The 24,134-nt window shown below is 42.9% G+C and overlaps 1 protein-coding gene across 1 annotated transcript in view; it reads left to right on the forward strand.

Moving 5' to 3' along the window:
- The window catches only part of TUBGCP3 (tubulin gamma complex component 3), a 95,255-nt gene that overhangs the window by 26,344 nt on the left and 44,777 nt on the right, over nucleotides 1–24,134 (forward strand). Inside the window, exons 4-11 of the mRNA XM_066579722.1 lie at nucleotides 1,681–1,758; nucleotides 3,290–3,507; nucleotides 4,365–4,537; nucleotides 5,244–5,362; nucleotides 9,405–9,530; nucleotides 11,976–12,044; nucleotides 14,068–14,200; nucleotides 14,308–14,474. Of these exons, the coding sequence (XP_066435819.1) occupies nucleotides 1,681–1,758; nucleotides 3,290–3,507; nucleotides 4,365–4,537; nucleotides 5,244–5,362; nucleotides 9,405–9,530; nucleotides 11,976–12,044; nucleotides 14,068–14,200; nucleotides 14,308–14,474 (1,083 nt within the window). The remainder of the gene's footprint in view (nucleotides 1–1,680; nucleotides 1,759–3,289; nucleotides 3,508–4,364; nucleotides 4,538–5,243; nucleotides 5,363–9,404; nucleotides 9,531–11,975; nucleotides 12,045–14,067; nucleotides 14,201–14,307; nucleotides 14,475–24,134) is intronic.

Genomic DNA, 24,134 nt, shown 5'->3' on the forward strand with positions numbered 1-24,134 from the left:
AACCATTAGCGGAGATACCGCGGCGGCTGATGTCTTGGGAGGTCGCTTTCCTGGTGGCGGTTACCTCCTTTCGCAGGGTGTCGGAGATTGCGGCGCTGTCTGCAAAACCACCCTTTACGGTTTTTCACCAGGATAGGGTGGTGCTGCGACCGGTCTTTTCTCCCAAAGGTGGTGTCAACCTTCCACATTAATGAAGACCCCCCCACCCCCCCCCCCAGGGGACGGGCTCTACATACCTTAGACCTAGTCCACGCCTGAGGACTTATTTGGACCAGACCGCGTCCTTCCGGCGCTTGGGTTCCCTGTTTGTGATACCGGATGGTCCAAGACGTGGTCTTGCAGCATCAAAGGTGACAATTGCTCGCTGGTTTTGTTCGGCATTGGTGAAGGCCTACCCGGTTAGAGGTAAGACCCTGCCATTCCAGGTGACTGCACACTCCGCCAGAGCAGTGGGGGCTTCATGGGCGGTAAATCACAGGGCCTCAGTGTCACAAGTGTCTAGGGCGGCTTCCTGGGTGTCCCTGCACGCCTTTTTCTAAGTTTTATCAGATGCATACGTTTGCATCAGCTGACGCTTCGCTGGGTTGAAAGGTTTTACAGACGACTGTAAACTGACCGCATGAATTTATGATTTATTTGTACCCACCCTCGGGGACGGCTGTGGGACGTCCCACGGTCTTTGCTGTGTACCCCAATGACACGAGCGAGAAAAGAGGATTTTTTTACTCACCGTAAAATCTCTTTCTCGTCTCGTCATTGGGGGACACAGCACCCACCCCTCTTTCTTTATATGACACAGTGGTGGTCCTGATCGGACTCCGGATTCTGTAAGTCACACATGGTCATGTGTTTTTTTTCATTACAGTTAAATTTTGTTGATGTGTCATATTGCTAACTATTGTTGTCTCTCGGTTCCCGCATGGCTACTTCAACTGCTGGCATGACAAACTAATTAGCCTGCTGTCGGCAGGAGGGATATAGCCAGTGGGCGGAGCTAACTTTTTGTGCTTAGTGTCGCCTCCTAGTGGCAGAAGCTATATCCCACGGTCTTTGCTGTGTCCCCCAATGACGAGACGAGAAAGATTTTACGGTGAGTAAAAAATCCTCTTTTTGTAGCCCGTGTGAAAGAGGCCATAGGAGGATAAAACAATACCTCTAGAGGGCAGCACCACCTATTGGATGACAGCATTTCTTCAAGTCAATGTATGAATTTTTCAAAGTCTTTAAAACAATGTTTGGGAAAAGCACCCCTTCAGGGTGCCCCTCCACCCCCCCTCTCTCCCCGGGAGAGACCATGCCATCCTTCAACCCACCCACCCCCTAGAGGTTCCCTACACACACACCCGGGGCGCCCTTCCCAAGGACACCCCTCTTGACCTCCTTCAGACCGTTCATAGTCTCCACTGATGCAAGCACCCCACTCCCGAGGTTCATTCCATTCTTGAGAGTATCAAAAATGGTCATAAATTTATCCTCCCAAATTGTCCTGTGACGCTGTGACTTGAAGTTGGCCTTCAGAACAGATGAGTTATCATACTGAAGTGTATATCACAGAGTTCTTTGATGGTACCAAACTTCGTCTAATCTGTGGAAAATAACAAAAAGTTGAATGAGCTGTCTTAGTTGAAGTAACTGACTTTTTTGTGGACTTGCCTGTGACAAACCCTATTTTTCTTGCAGGGTGTATTAAAGAACAGATGGTCTATTCTCTACCTCTTGCTTAGTCTAAGTGAAGATCCACGCAAACAGCCAAGCAAGGTATGCAGTGGTAAGAATCAAAGGGGACGTTTAGCTGTGCCGGCTTTATTATGCTTCATCTCGCATAGATTCCAATCACACATGGGGTTTCTCAGGCAGGATGTTTGGGGTAAAAGACTTGTGTTTCTTTTCTTGATCTGGTAGAGTCTTGGCTCCCTATTATTATATCCCTACTGAACCTGCTAACCCAGCCTACCATCTTATGGTCCTGATGGTGCTTATTCATAAAATTGGTGGTTTGACTATTTCTCCTTGAGGTCATGTTATATGTTGTATACACATGTGCTTCTCATTTCCTAAGAGAAGAAAGCTGCTTAGTAAACTTTGGCCCAATAAATTTAAAATATTGCCTAAACCTGTCAAATACTAGGTTTTCGAGCTGAATGTTTGGCATAATTACCCATAGAAATTCTAGCATGGTATTACTACATCTCCAACCACCTGAATTTGACCCATGCGCCATTTATACCATTCAGCTTTGTCCTACTAGCAGCTAAGCGGACCAAAGCTCGCTGATGGAAGAGATGGAGGGTGCCATTCCATGAGATTAATTCATGCACAGACAATGGGGAATTTCTAAATACAAGATGCTAATGCTAAATTTTGAAAATACGTGACAAAGATCAAGTACGCTTATCCACGAAGTGTGATTTAACCCCGAGGTTGCTGCGACCCAGCAAATTCCCTTAGTATGGTGCCTATTGTTCTGAAACATTTTATACAATGTTCCTTGGAAGCATTTATCCTTCTGAATTCCAATGCAGCCTTTTTTTTAAGTAGATGTTGTGTTCGGCTCTATTAACATCTATGTTGGAGGTTTCGTTCACAGCTTCCATTTGCAGATCCAGTCCCGAATCCTGGATAAAATACTGCTGCTACTTTGTGTAAAATATCAGGCGGCGCAACAGAAATCTGACACATCCTTTGCAAGTCAGAGGGATCTATTGGCACTGCTTGTGCCGAATTAAAGGGGTTGTCCCGCGCCGAAACGTTTTTGTTTTTTTATTCAATAGGCCCCCCGTTCGGCGCGAGACAAACCCAATGTATGTGTTAAAAAAACAAACGTTTAGTACTTACCCGAATCGCCGCGCTGCGGCGACTTCTTCCTTACCTTACTAAGATGGCCGCCGGGATCTTCACCCACGATGCACCGCGGGTCTTCTCCCATGGTGCACCGTGGGCTCTGTGCGGTCCATTGCCGATTCCAGCCTCCTGATTGGCTGGAATCGGCACACGTGACGGGGCGGAGCTACGAGGACCAGCTCTCCGGCACGAGCGGCCCCATTCACCAGGGAGATTACAGCTGTAATGATTGTATTAATAGTGAACCCAATACACATATATATTGCCTACTGGTTCAGGTTGCCAGTGGTGTGATGTCTGAGATGCCACCTTCCTGTAGTATGCTGTCTACAACCTTTTTGAGTCATTTAGGATTTGCGTTTGAGAGTACATGTAAATGTGACTTTTTTATTTTTTTATTTCTATGTTCATTTTTATATATTAATGTAGCATGTTGTTTTCATTTTAGGTTACCAGCTATCCATCCTTGTTTGCTCAGGCTTTGCCACGTGATACGCATTCTACGCCGTATTACTATGCCAGGCCACAGAGCCTACAGTTGAATTATCAGGATCGAAGTATGCCATCTGCGCAAAATTCTGCCAGCTTGGGAAGCAGTGGAATTGGCAGTATACCGATGTATTCCCTAAATGGGCCAACACCTACACCACAGTCATTTGTTCCAGGGTAAGTGGTCAACTGACTGAAAAGAACCTGCCCTGGACATGTGCTACTCACAAATGTTTGTGGCTCATTTAAAGGTACCTCCACATGAGCCAACAGAGGAGCCGCACAGCATGCTATGCCATATGCCCAGCCACTTTTGTGTAGGTTGGTTATCCAGAAAAGTGGCTTATGGGGTAACCAGGAAATGGCAAGCTCATGCACTTCAACTAATCACTGGGAAACTGACTTCAGGTCACGAGGGGGAGGGGGGTAAATAAAAGAAATGTATTGAATGATCACTGCACTGGGGACACCTACTTAAAAACAGATTGATCCACCTTTTGGGGCAATCATAGTTGTTTTTTTTTTGTTCTCTTTTACGGCCCTAATCAGCTCTGCTCATGCAACAGCTCGCATCCTGGTATTTGCTGCATGCTATTGATAACTCATTGAATAGTTAGTAACATGTTATAATTACATAAAAAGTTACAATTAAGAAATATACTATGGTACTTTGAAATTGGGTTTATCGTTTTGAAACACCCTGTAGTTCTCTCATTCTCTTCAAGCACCAAGTATTTTGCCGGATGCATTCAGCATCAGCTTTGAGGGCATGCAGCTGGCGAGCTATAAGGAAGGGGAGTATGACTCGTGTTCCCGAACTCAGCGTGTCTGCTTCTTTGAGCCCACAAGTTCCACTTATGGGGCTGATTAGACTCCCTTTTTACTTGATCTCATTTATTTATATGTTTCCAAGAAAATTGCAGCAGTCTTTGTCCCACCTAGAATTGTATATATTTGTATTGATATTACTCAGACTTCCTGTACATTTCTTGATTATATTTCATTCTGTACTTTTTCATTTTTTCCCCTTCCAGACAGCCTTATCAGACTCCGATGGGAGATGCTCTCCGCCAGCAGTTGGGCACACGTCTCGCATGGACTTTAGCCACTGGTCAACAGCCAACATTGCAGAATGCTACCTCCAAAGCACTTCCTAATGCACTTGCCCGTGGTGTGCCAAGAACAAGAAGAGAGGGCGATGCAAGTGGTAACTAAGGAATTGAAAAACTTTTTTTTTTTTCTGTAAGGATTAGTACTATTGATGTGGATTCAGTAACAGTTGGACCCCCTTTTGCGAGCTCACCAGCCATAGCATTACTACTTGTGAGCAATTGTTTACAGTGGCTGACGGCAAAGTGTAGTCGTCTTAAAGATATGACTTGGCAAAAAATAGGCGTGTATGGCATAATTAGTCAAGCTCTGACGAACACTTGCCACTTTGCACAGGCCTGGTGTCCCTCCTTTTTTCACACTTTTTTTTTAAAATTGTGTCCCTTGTTGCCCTTTTTAGTCTGGCATATTGCTGGTGGGATCATTTGTACAAGTGATACCACAGAAAATTTATCAGCAGAATGGCCAATCAAAGATTTGGGTGTAAAGCCAGTTTTGGAGTAGTAGCCCACTCTGACCAAACTGTGTTCTCCAAGTTTGAGCCCTGATTGGGGAATACTGGGCGTTAATTCTCAGGTCCCCACTCTTTTTGAGCTGGCTGCAGTTTCAGAAGATTCTTTTTTTCATTATTCTGAAACCTCCCGACTGATTGCTTGTAGGTTTCTCTTTATTCCCCATAGAAGTTCTTGAATCCTTTTGTTTAGTACACTTCACGGATTTACCTTGAAACATGTTGATTTTACCCAATTATCCCTCATGGAACTGACAACCGTGAAATGTGAAAAAAAATTATTCTTTTCCAGGGTCCCTGGAAATAACAGAAACCGCTCTTGTCAGAGACATCTTGTATGTGTTTCAAGGAATTGATGGGAAGTATATCAAAATGTGCAATTCTGAAAACTGCTACAAGATGGACAGTAAGGTAAGTACACGTTACGTGATCTGTCGTTTATGAACACTGTAGTGTTGGACATTGCTATTTTCTGATTTCTTTTCTTCTCTATGCACTTAGAGATTTCATGTGTTTTTTTTTCCTGTGTTATTCTACCCCTACCTGCGCTTTTTTGCTTCCTGATTTTTGTAGCTTGGGTTATCGTTGGAACCCTGTTAGTGGTTGTAGGACAAAAAACAGCCTTACAGAAGTAATTGGTTATTGTATCCTAATCTTTTCTTTTTTTTGAGTGACGACCTTGATGATAGTAATGGCACATACTATCCTTTTAGTATATGTACAATGGCAATAAAATTGAGCGCCTTTTTTTCTTTTCTTTTTCTTCTATTACAGATTTGTGCTGCCATCTAGTGGTCATAATAAAGCACTTCTTTATAGTTAGGAAGCAAGATGCCGATTTAAATCTAGCCTGTTTTTTTTTTTCTATTCAGTCATCAGAGCAGAACTTAAAAGAAAAAAAATAAGAGGAATGGACCTTTACCCTGTGTGTTTGTGTGTCCCCCCCCCCCTTTAAAAAAACAAAAAACAAAAAAAAACTCTATGCAGGATGGACACACATGAAAACCATCCATTTACATTCCCTTTTTAACAGAACCATTTAACACAACTGTGCATGTGCAGTTGTAAAACAAGTCTACATTTCAAACAAAAAAAAAAGACTTGTTAAAAGCTGATCATAACACAAGCGGCGATCTATTTGTGTGCAAAAAAAAGCTAGTTTGAACACGGCCTAAATTAAGACAATACTGCATTGTCAGTGACTTAAGATGAGATCTCTTGTAGAAAGTTATCACTATCAAGTTAAACTATGCTGTATCATCTGAATTTATACTCAAAATGTTTTAAAACCAATTAAAGTATTTGTAACTGTTCTCCTCCCACACTTATACTGTCCAGCTGTCACTGCAGTTGGAGGTCTACATCCTATGCAAAACCAGTCAGACTGACTAAGGGGTTCAGCATCTGGGGAGGGGAGTTCTTCTTGGTTGACTTATTTCGGGATGGAGAGGATTTTACATATAAAAGTATACTGTTGGGAAGGGGGAGGTTGAAGATAAAGTGGCTTTTATTATAATGGATTATTTTTGTTTGATCCAGCTCTGTCCCAGTGTTCAGCACTCCTGTATGCTTGTACTTACAAGCACAGGCTGCTGGGGTTCTACAAAAAGGTGTCCATAGCCTTTAATTTCATGTTTAAGTATTGGGAGTTATTAAAAAAAAAAAGCTAAAAATTCTTAAGATTTCTCTATTTTAAGGGAAATCTTGTTTTTATTGATATTTCTTTAGTACTAGAAGTCCTAAGTTTAAAAAAAAAAAAATTTTAAGTACACACACACACTCAAACTTCTCTGATACCTTACTTATATCGGCACGCTTGACCCCTGGTCAGAACAGTAGGAGGGTATAACCAGTATATTAGTCCTATGTAATGCATGCATAGGCTAATTGATTTGGACTAAATATGGCATCAGTGATGTGACTGATGTGGGAATGTGCGCTGTAGTCTATATGATGCAGATTTAAAATCAGCGTTCAGAAAAATGAGCCAATACTTTACAAAGATTTCTTGCCAAATCAATGTTCGAAAAACTGAATGCCGTTTTCTGCCCTTTCGCTAGGCTAAATCTGTGGCTTAAACACATGAAGATCTGCGGTAAACACACCAATCTCTGATGTGGATGTCCAGGCATCTACGATACCTGGACAGTATTGCCTGGATGCCAGGAGTCATGTAACGCAGGGGCGCCCAACTCCAGTCCTCAGGGACCACCAATAAGTCATGTTTTCAGGATCTCCTATAGTATGAACCCCTGTGGCAATGTCTGAGGCACCGACAATAATTACATCACCTGTGCAACACTGAGGAAATCCTGAAAACGTGACCTGTTGGGGGTCCCTGAGGACTGGAGTTGGGGAACACTGATGTAACGTGTGTAAGAGGTCACGTAACTGGTGCCATGTTTAGTCCTATTGCGTTATCCTATGGATGTAGTACATGGGGCTTCCCCACAGAGGTTTTCCAGACACAATGTTACTTTTGTTTCTGCGTTGCGTAGTCCCGCCACATTCAAGCCAATGGAGTTGGGCTGCAGATGAATAACAAACCCTTTACATGGATGAGAATGGGACCGCGTCCAAAGTATTTTGAACAGAAGGGGTCCTAAAAGTTGGACCACACAGGTCTCATGTAAACGTGCCGGTCCTTGGAGTTATGTTGTTTTAAGCAACCATCTATTCTTTACCCACCCTTCGTTCCTCCATAGCTCCTCTTTGGTCATCCTTGTTAAAAATAGAGCCACCGACAGGTGGTTGGGAGTCATGTTGCCAGCAGTACCCATCTGCCCCATTCGCTTACTGTGCTGAGTTCCATTACACACTATTTTAGACTAATGCGTTATATTGATTATCGTAGTAGGGTTTAACCAATTATGATTATTCTGAAAGTTATATTCTGTCGTTATGAAATTAAAACCTCTACTGCATAAGTAATCTTATCACTAGGACTTCTGCAAGAATTGGGGTTCTTATTGTCTAAATTGCTGCAATAAAATATTTATTTTTTAAGATGAAAAATGGAGAAAAACCCACTTGGAATGAAATAATGTAATGAGTTACCATTTGTTGTAGAAAGTAACCATACAGTGGGTCCAGCAAGTCTTCAGACCCTTACACTTTTTTTTTGTTACCTCTTACAAAGACCCTTCTCCCCTGATGACTTAGTTTGGTGGGTTGCCAAGCTCGGGGGTGGGGGGACTCCAGCAGGCTGTTCCAAACTTTTTCCATTTAAGAATTATGGGGGCCACTCTGTTCGTTGGAACTTTTAGTGAAGAAAAATTATTATTTTTTTGTAGCCCTCTCCAATCCTGTCTCTGAGCTCTATATATGCAGTTCTTTTCTCCCCATGGTTTGGTTTTGGCTCTGATATACATTGCAAGCTGTGACACTTTACATAGACGGGGTGTTTTTTTTTAAAATGTCCAATTAATTGAATTTACCTCAGGTGGCTCCAATCGAGGTGTAGAAACCTCTCAAAGATGATTAAGTGAAATTAGAGGCATCCAGAGCTAAATTTTTAGTGTCATATCTTTGTTAATTCAAAATGATAGTGTGGTTGTTTCTTTTTTTTTTTTTGCTTTTTTTTTTTTTTTTAATTATTATTTTCTAAAAGAATTCTAACATTCTTTTTTCACATTGTCATTATGGGGTATTAATGCAGAATGATGGGCATTTTTTTTTTATTTGCAGAAAGCCCACAGCATAACAAAATGTAAAAAGAGTCATATGATCTGAAGACTTTATGGATTTGCTTTAGAACATTTTATATTTGTGTTATTACATCATGTATTTATGTTAGCCACTAAAAGGCATCATATCTACAAAATTACTTGGTTTCTCTTGCTGGGAGCAATCACATATTTGTGTTACACATCTTATGGTATTTTTTTATTTATATAGCTGCATTATTACAAATATTAGAATATAAAATACATATTGTATATAGCGAAATCCAGATATTCAGCTAAGACAGTGTCATAAAACTTAAAAAAAATTAAATAATAAAATGCTCAAAATTAAAGAGGTTATCCGGGGACACACTATTTTCCAAACTGGCTCAGCCTGCTCTAGTAGCTTAATGGAAGACCTACTTGCCTTCTCTTCTTGAAGTTTTAGTTTCACTGGTGCCCAGTCTCCGCTGGTCTTCACTCCTGGATGTAGGGAGCCACCAATAATGTCACTGACACTGGGTTCATGTGACTGCTCTAGCAAATCACTCTCATCCCAGAAGTTAAGATCAGCGTGGACGAGTGGAGTCAGAATGAAAGCTACGGGTGGGAATGTTAAGTATGGCTTCTGTTATGTTACTAGAGGAGGCTGGGGCAGTTTTAGAAAAAAGTGTGTCCCCCAATAACCTCTTTAATTTTTTTTTTTTTTTTTTAATTTTACACTTTTTGTGGAGATAATTATAAAGTCAGCCATATATTATTTTTACGTTATATTTTTTATTTTGCAGGTTGCGCTGTCTAAATCTTTAAAAGATACTACTAGCAGACTTGCAGAGTTGGGGTGGCTTCATAATAAAGTAAGAAAATATACAGATCAAAGGAGCTTGGATCGAGCGTTTGGACTCGTTGGACAGGTATGACTTATATATAATATATGTTACACACCCTCATTGTAAATAAAACAAAACAATCGAGTTGTTGGAATCGAATGAGACTTTGTGATTACAATATCAGAGCAAAAGGGTCATTTATTGCAAAAAACTGAACACTTGAGGGGAGGCTCTAGTACCCTGTTGTACCACCTCTAGCTTGGATACAAGATGTGTTAGCAGCATGGAGGCATACAGGTTCTGTATGGTACCCTACGGCATATCGGACCACATTTACTGTAACTGAGCCTCTAAATCATACAAACTTGTAGGCTGTTGTAGTTGACATCCCAGATGGTCCCATACATGTTCTATTGGTGATAAATCTGCCCACTGGGCAGCCACGGCAGTGTGGCATTGTTTTGAAGGCATTTCTGTGACATCCTTGTGTGTATCCTAGCATTATCTTGTTGGAAAATGCCTCTTGGAAGTCCTGCCATGACAGGAACAAGTGGCTGCAGAATGTCCTGAATTTATCGCTGTCATTATCCCTCGTACTACTACTGGGAGTGACCAAATGTCCTATACGATGGCCCCCAGACCATCACATCAGCGTAGGGCAGTGTGCAGGACTGAGGCGCTCACCCCCCAGGTCTCCAGACACAAAGGTCATCATCGGTGTGCAAACTAAACCTGGATTTGCCGCTGAAGACAACCCAGTTCCACTTCATAGCCGTTCAGTTTAGTCTGCCACAACAACACTGCAAACTGAGACGGTGGGTGGGTGTCAAAATCATTACACGTAATGGACACCATGAGACCCAATCTCATTCAGCCAAGCTCCTGGAAATAATTCCGACAGACCCAGGGGTGTAACGATGGTACCACTGGTCTCTTGATGGTGGATAATGAAACAGTTGTAGCTGCTTGTGCTTGTCGAACGATCAGGTGATCATCTCTACTGGTGGTCTGTCGGGTGCGTTCTGAGCCCAGCTGCCATGTAGGTGCCTTCACGCTTCCACTCATCCTAACATCTCATAACAGTCATGTGAGAACGGCTCAGGTGGCGGGCATTTCGTTCATATGACCATCCGGCTTCTTGCATTCTAATAGTGCGCCCCCTCTGAAACTTGGTAAACTAGGCAAAATGTCTTTCATTGCATCATAGAGACATCAGGTCATCAACAATATGTATGTGTGATATATATGGTGAGATGGAGACAGGTGTAGTCATAGAAGTAATTTTTCATTAAAGATACAAATGTAAACCTCAGTTTCCTTTAATGACATGAATGTAAATTACCTGTCCAATGTTTTTTGTGTTGTTTTTCTTTTCAGGGTAAAAAAAAGTGTTTAACGCTCCTTCAGACATTAATGACAGTAAAATAGCAGCCGTAGCTCCAGCTTTTGAAGTTGCTTAATTTAACATTTTCCTAGAGGATGTTTTCTAAGCCTCAGTCCACATTTGGCTGTAATGGGGTTGTATCACTACAACAATTAATTTTCTGACCGCTGGGCCCGGTGTAAAATGTAAACAATGGAGTACAGTGATCCCTCATTGTTCCAGAGACCCCCGCGGTATGTGAAAATCTGCGAAGTAATGGTGTTATATTTACGCAAATCAGTCTGTCAGGGGAACTGCCAAACAATCGCAAAAATGAACAAATCATGCGCTTTTTAACAATGGAAGTTTATACTAAACGAACCGCATGCTACGATCAGTGAGCCAATCAGCGCCCAGGATACACAACACCTTCAGTCAGCCAATAATGTGCCGTGTACGATCTCACATTTGCAGGCAGTAGTGGCGTACTGTATTTACCGCAAAATTCCGCGATATAGCAAAAAACTCAGCGAAAACAGAATTATATACGATCTATCTTAAATCCGCGATGCACTGAAGCAGCAATCATTGAATTGCGATATAGTGAGGGATCACTGTATAATCCCTAGTCTTCAGCCCTCCGGGATGTAACTGAGTGACTATCGTCACCTCAGCTCCGAGTGTCAGTGTCCGCGAAAGTCAGGTGACCACTGCGGCCTATCAGAGGCCGCAGCTGCACAGTTTCCAACTCCTGGCAAAATGGTGCTCACATCCTGGGCACTATGATGCCAGGAGTTGGGGACTGTTGAAGCTGCGGCCTCTGATAGGTGACCTCTGCGGTTTAACCTCCGCCGGACTCACTTAGGGTCGTGGGAGCCGGTCAGCTGTTTCCTGGAGGGCTGATGAAAGGCAAGTATACCCTTCTTATTTTACACCGGGCCCAGCTGTCAGAAATGTTTTTGTTGTGATAAAACCCCTTTAATGGTCCGTTTTATTTGTGTGTTGCCATCAGATGTTTGTAGTAATATAGTGTTGTATTGTTTTACTATTTGCACTCACTATTTATATCGAAAAGGTTGTTTTTCACTTTGCTCATGCCCAAATCTCTACAATATCTTTTAGGGATGAGTAGCTGTACTAATATAATGCTATGCATCTCTCAACAGAGTTTTTGTGCTGCTTTGCATCAGGAGCTAAAGGAATATTACCGACTTCTGTCTGTTCTACATTCTCAGGTAATCTATAAACAACGGATAACCCATTGTGTAATGCTGATAGACACTTCGGAGTCAAGGCTTTGGATCCTATATTTACTTTAAAAAATAATGCATTTCTGCAGAAATGTAAAATTAGTCTTCTTTCCTTCTGATGTGTTAATTAATTAGACCAAAAAAAACCCCAAAACATTCTGTTGTATTGGGGCTCCCAACGGTTTTTCTATTATAGCCACACCAGCCAGAACACCAATGGCTCACCAATGGCCGAAGTCCATACCAAAATTAAAAATGGCATAAAAGGGGTCTATTGTGATGTTATACCAAGGATTGCTAGGCTCACATTAGAGCAGAGAACTGTACCTACTTGAAACTTTCTCCTTCTAACATTCTTAATAAATATTCTTTAGGCCTCCTGTCCACGGCACGCGCGGATTCTGTGCAGGAAATCCCACACGAAATCCAGCACTGCCCGCAGCCAGTGAGCCCTGCGATTCTCTGGCAGCTGCTTCTGTGCGGATTCCTCCGCTTTCACGTTCGCTGTACTGTGCATGGTCCTCACGGACATGCGCAGTACAGCTTTTTTATTTTTTTTTTCTTCTTTAAATCTCCTGCTTTTCTGCGGATCCGTGGCACGCCCGCAGTGTCAGCTGCGGATGTGCCACAGATCGGATGTCTTCCATTGACCTCAAAGGAAGCTGTCCCTGCGGGAACCGCACAAAAATGGAGCACGTTGCAATTTGCTTTCCGGACCAAAAGGTCCGCAAATCAAATCTGCATATTTAGTCCTTTTAATGGATGCTCATGCATCTCTATGGGCAGCTTGATTTTCAGGTGCCCCAAATCAGATTTGCCTGAGGACATTGGGCTGGTACATGGGTATGTCCTGGTAAAGTCAGAGTGCACGCCCACAGCTGCCGATTTGCTACCTTGACGCTGGCTGAAGACTGCGGAGGACACCTAGTGTCGGACAGGGAAACGGTGAGCGGACCTGTCTTTAGCTTCGGCAGTGGACAGGAGGATTGTGGGGCCAGCTTCGGCGGTGGACAGGAGTAGACATTTCAGTGGAGATTGGAGGCTGACAGGGAGAGTGACAGCAGGGGACGGGAGCGCAGCTGATCCACTGCTTACTTACAAGTATCCGACAGCGGTGCCGGCTTAAGCACCCGCTGCGTCCTCAATCCATTCACCGGTGTGAGAGCAGGGTCGGCCTCAGCACTGGAGCAGGACAGGAACACCGATTGTACTGGAGATGAGAGGGCTGGGGAAAGACTGACGGTGACGGAGGCTGCAAGGGAGAAGGTAGAGTGGCAGGGGAAAATGACACGAGCTGGGAGGGGAGATGATTGGACAACACCTGGGACAGTGGCGGGAAAGGAGAGGACACAGGCTGGTGGAGTGCCAGCAGAGTCGGGAGTGGCGAGGCCACCGGAGGTCAGCACGACAGCGGGTAGACGTGTGAGCTTGCATCTGGCCAGGAATGTGTGCATCATCCAATCCGCATTAGTGGCCGACACTTGCCCCTCCCCTATAATTAAACCCATCCACCCATGTCTCCACCTATTCTTCTAGTGGAGACAAGATGCACTTAATTCATAGTGTTTGTTTATTTTCTTTTATGCTTTGTGTCTCAATTTGACAGATCCCATTCTAATCTAACATGGAAATCACAACAGAGCCTAATCAAAACATTGTCCATCTTACATAATTTACAATTTAAGGGTTTGTCCTAAGAACACAACCATTTTCCATATGCCTTATTAGGGAATATAATGGGTGTTTCCCACCGCTCGGGACCCCACAGTGATGATCTGGAACACTTTTGCCAACTTTGAGCCAAACTGAAAATACATCTGTTTGCCAGGAACAGAACCCAAGATGATCAGCTGGTTGCCTTGGGGACTGCATCCTGAAAGGGTTTTTGTCTGCTACTCAACCCCCATAAAGCATTCAATATTTTATTTCTGCTAATATTTATTTTTTCTTTAAATGCAAAATACGTCACCTGCACTGACTAATTGCGCATATGTTCTTTCAAATCAAGTTGCAGGTGGAAGATGACCAGGGTGTAAATCTAGGGCTTGAAACTAGCCTAACTCTTAGACGACTGTTGGTGTGGACGTATGATCCTAAGATGAGATTGAAGGCTCTTGCAGCGCTTGTTGATCACTGTCAAGGTTAGACGATACTTCGTCCTCATGCTGCTCCTTCTTCAGTGGTATGATTTGTAATTGAATAATGGTGTTTATTTAAGGCAAACTGAATCGTGTTTTTGTGGTTTTAGGAAGAAAAGGAGGGGAGCTAGCATCTGCAGTGCATGCATACACCAAGACCGGCGACCCCTACATGCGGTCTCTAGTGCAGCACATTCTTGGCTTAGCTTCACACCCTATTCTAAATTTTCTTTACCGCTGGATATATGATGGAGAGTTGGAGGATACTTACCATGAGGTAAGGTGTAGGTATTCCTAAAAGACATGCATAGTGTATGTGTAAGTAGCTCTGATTTACATCTTGGTTTTCAACTGTTGCTTTAATTAAGTTTAATGATGCTTTTTGGCCAACTACCATTGATGGGCATTATTTAGGTATGTTTGGTGTGGTCGGATCATAAAATGCACACGGACTATTTCAAGTGAATGGAAATTTATTTTCTTTCCCACATAGCATGTGGTCAGAAGTCCTGTATTAAAAAGGGTCCTCTATGCCGTACCAAATGTCGCAGCTTTCTCTGCATTAGTCAGATCTTAGAGTCCATAGGGCCTGGTGGCAGCTGCAGGGATTCTTTTGGAGGATGATGAGAGTTGTTTGGGCGCACAAGGGACAATGGGGGTTTGTGTATTTAATGTGTGGACTAAAACAGCTCCTCTTCTTCTAATGTGGCCCAGAGACAACAAAAGGTTGTCACCCCTGTTTTAACTGATCTAAACTAATAAAGGGATTTGTTAATTGTTTCCATAGCGTTATTCCTAGAAGTTCATATGTTACTGTCCCGCGCTAGATGTAACTATATGTTCTTTTAAAGTCCAAGTAGTCTACTTGTTAAAGGGATTATCACCCCCCAGATTTTTTTTTTTTAAACCTGGAAAAAACAAAAGTCCTATGTCATTCAATCCCCTCTGCTCATGTTTCAGGGATATCTAGTCTCCTGCTGCTCACTCGCCATTGCGACAGAGCTAATGTCCGAACCATGGAACATATGACCACTGCAGCTAATCACTGGCTAAAGTAAGTCACATGTTCCTGATGTTCGCTAGAGAAGAAGATATAGAGTAGCGGAGGGCTGGGCATCGCCAGTATGGGAGTAGCAGGGCGAGGCAAGACCTTTTTAATTTGCTTTTGCATTACATGAAGCAGGTATGAAAAAAAGAGGGGGCTGGATAATCTCTATAACCCTTTCCTGCTATAGGACGTACAATTACGTCCTGCAAGGTCACGGTTTGTATGAAGGGAAATTGCGGGACAGCAGCTCAATTCTGGTCATGGCATTTAAATCCCCTGAACGGCCTCCTGTTTGAAGATCGCAGGGACCCGTGTGGGTGTCATGGCAGTCGGGGGCCTTCTGAAAAACGGGTGGCTTGATAGACTGCCTGCCTGATAGCAGTATGATGTCATGCTATGGCACTACATCCTACTGCAGGAGCAATCAAAGCATTGCTAGTTATTGTCCCCTCTAGGGACTAAAAAAAAACCCAAAACTAAAAATATGAACAATAAATTTTTACTAATTATTGAAAAAAAAAAAAGTAAAAAAAACCCTTTTGCTAAATTTATAATAAAAGAATCTTAATTATAAAACAAAAATACGTGTTTGGTATTGCTGCATCCTTAAAAATCTGATCTATCAAAGTAACGCATTATTTACCTCGCACGATGAAAATCGTCTGGGAAAAATAATATATATACAAATAGTGCCGGAAATGCACTTCTTTAAGTGACCCTGTCTCTAAGAAAAATGCCATAAAAAGCAATCAAAAAGTCGCATGTATTCCAACATGTACCAATGCGAACTACAGGATGTACCACAAAAAATGAGCCCTCGCACAACTATGTAGACTGAATAGTCGCTGCACGCAGAAGATGGCGGCAGAAAATAATAAAATAAATAAAAGTAGTATAGCAAAAAAAAAAAAAAAAGGCCTTAGTGCATTCGCCTTGCAGTTGTAAGGGATTGGATTCTACAAGACTGAAAACTATAGAGGGTTGCTCAGTACCCAGACTCTGGACCTGGTGGTCTTAATCTACAGCTGAATAGCTTCTGAGCCCCACACCTACGGCTTAATAGCTATAGCTTCTGTGCTTGGCTCTACCATTCATGTCTTTCATTCAGTATGGTTAGTAAATGTCAACACTGCAGGGAGAAAAAAATAAATGACTCTAATAACATGTAAGTTCCCCCTTTAGCAGCCATCACCTCCACCAAACATTTCTGGTAGCTGCAAATAAAATTTGAACAAACTTGATAAGGCATTTCAGACCATTTGTCCATATAAATGTGACTGATCATCAATATTTCTGGGATGCATTGCATTCACTGCCCTCTACATGCCATGCCACAGCAATAGGGTTGATGTAACTTGATGTTTGCTTTAATGTGTCTGTAACATGGAACATGATTTAGATAGCAGATAAGGGACCTTTTCACACAGAATGGATTATTCTGTAAGCTTGATCCTTCTTTTCTATGATGTCTACTAATAATGGGCTACCCTCACACAGACAGGTTCAGCTAATGTGTATGGCTTTTAATGTCTCTTCAGATCTCACCATACTCCTCCCAAGTGTATGTTACTGTGCTTGCAGTACCATTCTACGCCACTGCACAAGGTTCAAATACACTGCAGCTCCTTCAAACAACTGATTAATGGGGTGCTGGAAGTTGAACCGCCAGCAAACTGATATTGATACCCTATCATAAGGACAGGTCAGCAATATAAAAGTCACAGAATACTCCTTTAAACTTTTTGGATCAGCTGCTTTATTAGAAAGTATACTAAAAAAGTGTAGTGCAGCAACAGTCAAAAATGGTGGTGTTTTCCACCTTATAATAATACCTTGTTACAGTTGGCGTATGGAAGCCAGATTTCAATTAGAATCATAGACTGGTAGAGTTGGAAGGGACTTCCAGGGTCATCGGGCCAACCCTCTGCTCAGTGCAGGATTCACTAAATCATCCCAGACACATATTTGTTAAGCCTTTGTTTGAACACTTCCATTAACTGAGAACTCGCCACCTTCTCATGGTAACCTATCTAATCTGTATCTCCCCCCCCCCCCCCCTTGGTTTATCCCATTGCTTCTAGTCTTACCTTGTGCAAATGAGAATAGGGCTGATCCCTCTGCACTGCGACAGCCCTTCAAATATTTGTAGACGGCTATTAAGTCTCCTCTCAGCCTTCTTTTTCGCAAACTAAACATTCCCAGAACCTTTAACCGTTCCTCATAGGACATGATTTGCAGACTGTTCACCATCTTGGTAACTCTTCTCTGAACTTGCTCCAGTTTGTCTATGCCTTTTTTGCCGAGAACTGGACACCGTATTCCAGATGAGGTCTGACTAAGGAAGGGTAGAGGGGGATAATTACCTCATGTGATCTAGACTCTATGCTTCTCTTGGTGATTCTGCAATAAAAAAAAATTAGACTTGTCTGACATAACTTGTTTCTTACAAACCCATGCTGCTCTGGTTAATTACTCCATTTTTATCCAAGTACTTGCATACATGCTGCTTAATAATTTGTTCAAAGATCTTTCCCAGTATAGAAGTCAGGCTCACAGGCCTGTAGTTTCCTGGATCCACCATCTTCCATTTTTTTGAAGATGGGGACATTATTTGCCCTTTTCCAATCTTCTGGGACTTCTCCTGTTCTCCAGGAATTTTCAAAGATTATGGTGAGAGGTTTAGCAATTACCTCTGCTGCTTCCATTAGTATCCTAGGATGTAATTCATCTGGACCTTGAGACTTGAATTCATTTAAGTTAGCTAAGTGTCCCCTCTCCATCCCTCGGCTTATAGATAGCCTGCATTCTTTTATTTCCCCAATAGCACAGGGAAGATCAGTTGATGTTCCAGCTACTTGTTGAGAGAAAACAGATGCAAAATGGGAATTAAAAATGTTTGGCCTTCTCAACATCATTCTTAACCAATTCACTATTTTCATCTTGTAAGCATCCAATAGCATCTTTGACTTTCCTTTTGCTTCTGACATACCCCCCCACCCCCCACCCCCCCAAATCCTTTTTTATTGCCTTTGGCCTCTGTTGCAAGCCTCAATTCATTATTAGCTTTAGCTTTTCTGACACTTGCCCTACAGTTTCTGCAGACCCCATTATATTCTTCTTTAGATATCCCCCCCCCCTTCCATTTGATAAACATATTTTTCTTCTTTTTTAACATGTGTGCAAGTTCTGTGTTCATCCATCCTGGTCTCTTTAAATGCTTCCCATTCTTCCTTCTTTTAGGGATTGTTAATAATTGTGCTTTGAGAATCTCATTTTGCAATATTTCTCAACTTTCTTGGGCATTTCTGTCCTTAAGAACATCCAGCCGTTGCATTCTTCCTACCCTCTTTCTGAGTTCATTGAAATCTGCCTTTCCGAAATCCAACCTTGAAGCCTGCATTTTCTCAGGTCTTCCTCCCCCTTTTATCCAAAATTCAAGGATCGCATGATCACTGCCTCCTAAGGTCCCAGCCATCATTACTTCCTCAACCATTTCCTCCCTGTTGGTAAGAATTAGGTCTAAGATAGCAGGTTCACTTGTTTTCTCTTTGACCTTTTGGAAGATAAAGTTGTCAGCAAGAGCAGATAAGAATTTGTTGGATCCATTACTTTTGCCTGAGAGAGATTCCAAACAAATGTCTGGATAGCTAAAATCTCCCATGATCACTATGTCATGCTTTTTTGAGAGCTTGGCCATTTGATGTAGAAAGAGTTCATCAATATCTTCTGCTTGTCCAGGTGGCCTATAGTAAATGCCTATAATAGCGTCCTTTTCTGTTCTCTCCTTGTATTCTTGCCCAAACAGTTTCTACAGAACTACCATGCTCGGAAGCTTGAATCTCTGTGGAGATAAATGTTTTCTAGAGATGAGCGAGCGTACTCGCTAAGGCAAACTACTCAAGCGAGTATTGCCTTCCGCGAGTACCTGCCCGCTCGTCTCTAAAGATTCGGGTGCCGGCGGGGAGCGAGGAGGAACGGGGGGGGGGGGAGGAGATCTCTCTCACTCTCTTCCCCCGCTCTCTCCCGCAACTCACCGCTCTCCCCCGCCGACACCCGAATCTTTAGAGACGAGCAGGCAGGTACTCGCATAAGGCACTACTCGCTCGAGTAGTTTGCCTTAGCGAGTACCTGCCTGCTCGTCTCTAATGTTTTCCTAACATACAACGCAATACCTCCCCTCCCCCTTTTTTTTAGCTCTGTTTCTTATAAATAAGTTGCATCCTTCAATTCTTCTCTTCAGATGCAAATACCTAGTCCTGAAATAAGCCGCCAGTGTTCCTGACAATTGTGTTAGAGACCAGAACGGCAGGTTTCATGCGCTCCGGATAAATATCTGCTCATGCATAAATGGTTTCCCATAATCATGTCAAGCAGTAAGGCCATTTTTGGTATTTAATAGCTGACAACAACGTGAAAATGACTGCTATTTACATTTTACTTGCTTGTCCTTGGCATTTACCCAATAATTAATGAGAAATCATAGTACAATTATCTTTTTTGCTCTTGAATTTTTCTGCATGTTATGATGAAAATCATACAGCCTTGAACAGGAAGGAAATTCATCAGTACATCAGCGTATACTAACCTTGATTGCTTTGTATTTTTTCTTTTTAAAATAAATTCACTAATAGGACCGTATTTTTTTTTTCATTTTTTTTTTTTAGCCTGGAGTTGTTTTTTTATGATTTCTAGGTGAAACTACTGCGTTCTCAGTATAATTAGTTCTATTTTTTTATGTTTCTTTTCAGAAGGCGGTTTTCATTTTTAATTTAGTCCTTACCCATAATATGTTCTTTGTGTAACAGCGGTGCATACAATATTTGTTTCCTGTAGTCCCCACGAATTGAAACCTCAGAGGTTCTGTTTGGAATTGGTGTGTGTACCACACAAGCCTCATAGGAGACCCTGTTGTTGATATTGCATAAAGGGGCAAGAAAAAAAATTCCGTTTCACTGGCACAATGTACATTTTACAGAATCTGTGTACGTCCCCACGTTGTAAATGCGGGTGCAAACTCCCATGTAGAAGCCCTGTTAGAGCTCTGCCTGACACATAAGTGCTAGCTTTAAATGGCCATATGATGTACTTGGGTATGTAGACGATTTACCAATAACTAGATATGAGAATCTAGAAGTGGCAAGATTACTTTATGTCGCAAGGAAACTGATATAAGATCAGGTGGTTGCTTCCCTGGGAAATACGGAGCACCAATATGACACGATTTAGATGAAGTGGATGTTAAGGCCGCCTGCACACCGGCATATTTGCATTGCGGAATCCAGGATGGGTGTCCACTTCCGGGTTCCCACAGCAAGTAACGTCCATATCATGCTATGGAAAAGCTCTTTTTCCTGCACAAGCGGAAATGAGTTTCGAAATTCCCCTTTTTTTCCCACTCGCGGAGGAAAAATCGCAACATGCTTTATTTTTGAGCGCAGTCCACTCGGACAATGTACATAGAAGTTAATTAACATTGCGTAAAGGTTGCGGGACCGTCGTCATCGCCTAGCAATGATGTGGGAAAATCTGTATTGCGTGTCTCCGACGGCAAGCTGTTTCGACCATCCACAGCTCAGAAAAAGAAGAGAGGACGGGTATGCGGGATCCCGCATTCAGAATCTGACCTGTCCGTGAGCAACCGGCCTAACGTTTGAACTGACACCTCTGAACCGGTTATTATCAATGAAAGCAACATAGACACGCGGACTTAAGAGAGAACGCAACTAGGAGTGGACACAGACAGTGGGGTACATAGATAACCTTGTTGCGGAAGCTAGTAGTTTGACAACACTGGACAGATGTAAAATGTCACTTTGGGACACAGCTGAGTTGGGGATGATTATATTCTTGGTTATTATATAAGATATTTGGCAACGTTATTATATATCAACAAGAGTGGAACAAACAAAAGGGAGTACTATGGAAGGGAGGAAGAGGAGCAATGTTCCCACTATCGGGACCTCTTGTAATGGATTATTGAGGACCGCTATGCGGAGAAGGAGGACTCCATAATTTATGAACTTACTAGCAAACAATACACCATATACATTGTGTTGGGCATCGTGAATGGGGATAGAGTTGGTTAGGTTGTTAAAAAATTGAAAACTACAGAGCATTTCATTTTAAAAAATGGCCATACAATATACAATTTAGAGGCCTGGAAAAAAAATGTTTTTTTTTTTGTAAAACAAATTTCAGTCTAAAATCTGATGTGCCATATTGCTTTTTTTCTGGTTATTGTCTGATGCGGTCTGGGGCAATATTTGCAAAGTGGTTCATGCCAAATTTGGTTGGCAACTTCTTGTTTTTACTTAGGACATTGTCAACCAGTGCAACAGAACCACTGTGAACACATGTCATTCAGAAAATGGCTGTCTAAAATCCCTTGTGTATGGCAAGCTTAACCCCTTAGTGTCTTAGCTTTTTTTCAGTCTCCCCCCCCCCCCCCCCCCCACTTTCCCTTTAAAAAAAAAAAATCGTAACTAGACGTTGCTGCATGAGAGCTTGTTTTTTTGCGGATCAAGTTGTATTTTTCAATGGTGCTATTTCATGTACCATATAATGTACTGAAAAACTTTTACAAAATTCTCAGTGGAGTAAATTGAAAAAAAACCAAACTAAATTCCGCCATCTTTTTGGTGCGTCTTGTTTCTACGGTGCACAAATTGCAACAAAAATTACATGATAATTTTATTTTATGGGTCAGTACGATATTACTACGATACCAAACTTATATGGTTTTGTTTTGATGCTTTTGGGATTTAGTTTTTTTTTTTTTTTTTAAATCTTTTAATTTTATAAAATTATTTTCTACCACCATCTTATGCGCAATAGCTTTTTTATTTTTCCGCATTCAGGATGGATTGGAGAGGGTAGAGTCTGCCGCGGGGGAGAGCCAGCAAAGTAGACGCTGAAGAAGCGGTCAGATAGGAGGAGAACCAGGAGAGAGCATTGTAATTTGGGCTAATGGAGCGAAGCATACTGAGGAGGAGTTTGTGGTCAACCGTGTTGAATGCTGCAGAGAGGTCGAGGAGTATCAGTAGGGAGTAATCGCCCCTAGATTTGGCTGTCAGGAGGTCATTTGACACCATTGTAAGGGTAGTTTCTGTCGAGTGTAGGGGTCGGAAGCCAGACTGTAGGGGGTAGAGTTCTCTGATAGCTAACTTACAAGGCGGGAGTAAACCAGGCGTTCTAGTAGTTTGGAGATAAAGGGGAGATTAGAGATGGGTCAGTAGTTGGCAGCATTGGTCGCATCAAGAGTCGGCTCCTTTAGCAGTGGGAAAATGATGGCGTGTTTGAAAGAAGAGGGAAAGATGCCAGAGGTCAAAGAGGTTGAATATAGTGGTGAGATGGGAGATAACCACTGGGGAGAGGGCCCGGAGGGAGGGGGGGGGGGGGGGGGTTTCTAGGGCAGGTGGTGGGGCGAGCAGAGGAAAACCATTTGGAGACTTCTTCCTTAGTTCTTGGTCTGAGTACAGACAGTGAGCAGGAGCTAGATGCAATATTGACCAGGGTCAGGGCTAGTCTGAGATTGGGAAGTTATTTCCTGACGGATGTCATCAATTTTCTTTTTGAAGTAAGCAGCCAGCTCTTCAGCACTGAGATCCGTCATGGGGGCTGCAGTTTAGGGCTGAGAAGGGAGTGAAAAGTATCAAGGAGCCGTTTAGGGTTGTGCGATTAGTGAGCAGATGAGAGAGGTAAAATAAACTTGTTTGGCATGGTGGAGGGCGAGCTTGTGGGTTCTGAGCATGAATTTGTAGTGGAGAAAGTCTGCAGACGTTTGTGACTTTCTCTATAGCCGTTCGGCACTTCTCGAGCACTGCCGGATGACATGTGTTTTGAGGCGTGAGCCAGGGTTGCCACGATCTGCATCGGATGGCTTGGGTCACAGGGGGTGCAGGGCACAGTTAAGAGCAGTGAAGTAGTGTGCAGCAACCAGGTTGGGGCAGGAGAGGAGAGAGATAGGGGACAGAGAGGACTGTAGGGACTCAGCAAAGTCCTGGGTGTGAATGGCCTTAAGGTTCCCGTAAGTACGGTAGGTAGGAGGGTCTGGAGAGATGTTAGGGAGCTTGACAAAGAAAGAGAGTTGGTTATGGTCCGAGAGCGGGAATGGGGACTTAATGAACTGGGAAGCAGAGCAGAGCTGGAGGAAGACCAGATCGAGGGTATTGCCATCCCTATGGGAGAGGCTGTGAGTAGTGAGAGGCCAAGGGAGGAGGTGAGCAAAAGAAGCTGAGAGGCAGATGGGGAGACGGGGTCATTAGTGGAGATGTTAAAATCACCTAAGATGAGGGTTGGAATTTTGCAGGAGAGGAAGTGGGGGAGCCAGGCAGCAAAGTGGTCCAAAAACAGGCGAGCAGCACCTGGGGGTGCGGTAGATAACTGCTGGCGGAAAAGCCGTAGCATATGTACCTCTAACGACGGGAAGGTGAGTGAGGGTAACGGGGCGATGACCTGGTAGGTATATTGCACAGAGAGCAGCACCTACTCCTCCATCACTCCTGTCATCCGGTCTTGGAGTATGGGAGAACTGCAGGCCATTGTAAGACAATGCAGCAGGGGAGGCCGTGTCAGACTGCTGTATCCACGTTTCTGTGAGAGCTAGCAGATTTAGCAGTAAAAAAGTCGTGGATGGTGGGGAGTTTATTACATGCTGACTGGCAGTTCCAGAGAGCACATTTAAATGAGTCAGGGGAGGGTATGCATGGGCTAGCAGTTGGGCTTGAGGGTTGTCTTAATGAGTTAGGTGGGGGGTAATGGTTAGGAGCAGTGTAGGGTGGGCCAGGATTGGGGAAGATATCCCTAGCTGCTAGTAGCAGCAAGATAGTGAGGGTAAGCAGATGGTTAGGAGGTTTACGAGGGCGACTGTTATGTATGTTAGTGGCATTA

Source organism: Eleutherodactylus coqui, chromosome 1 (assembly GCF_035609145.1).
Source record: "Eleutherodactylus coqui strain aEleCoq1 chromosome 1, aEleCoq1.hap1, whole genome shotgun sequence".
Classification (NCBI taxonomy): Eukaryota; Metazoa; Chordata; class Amphibia; order Anura; family Eleutherodactylidae; genus Eleutherodactylus; species Eleutherodactylus coqui.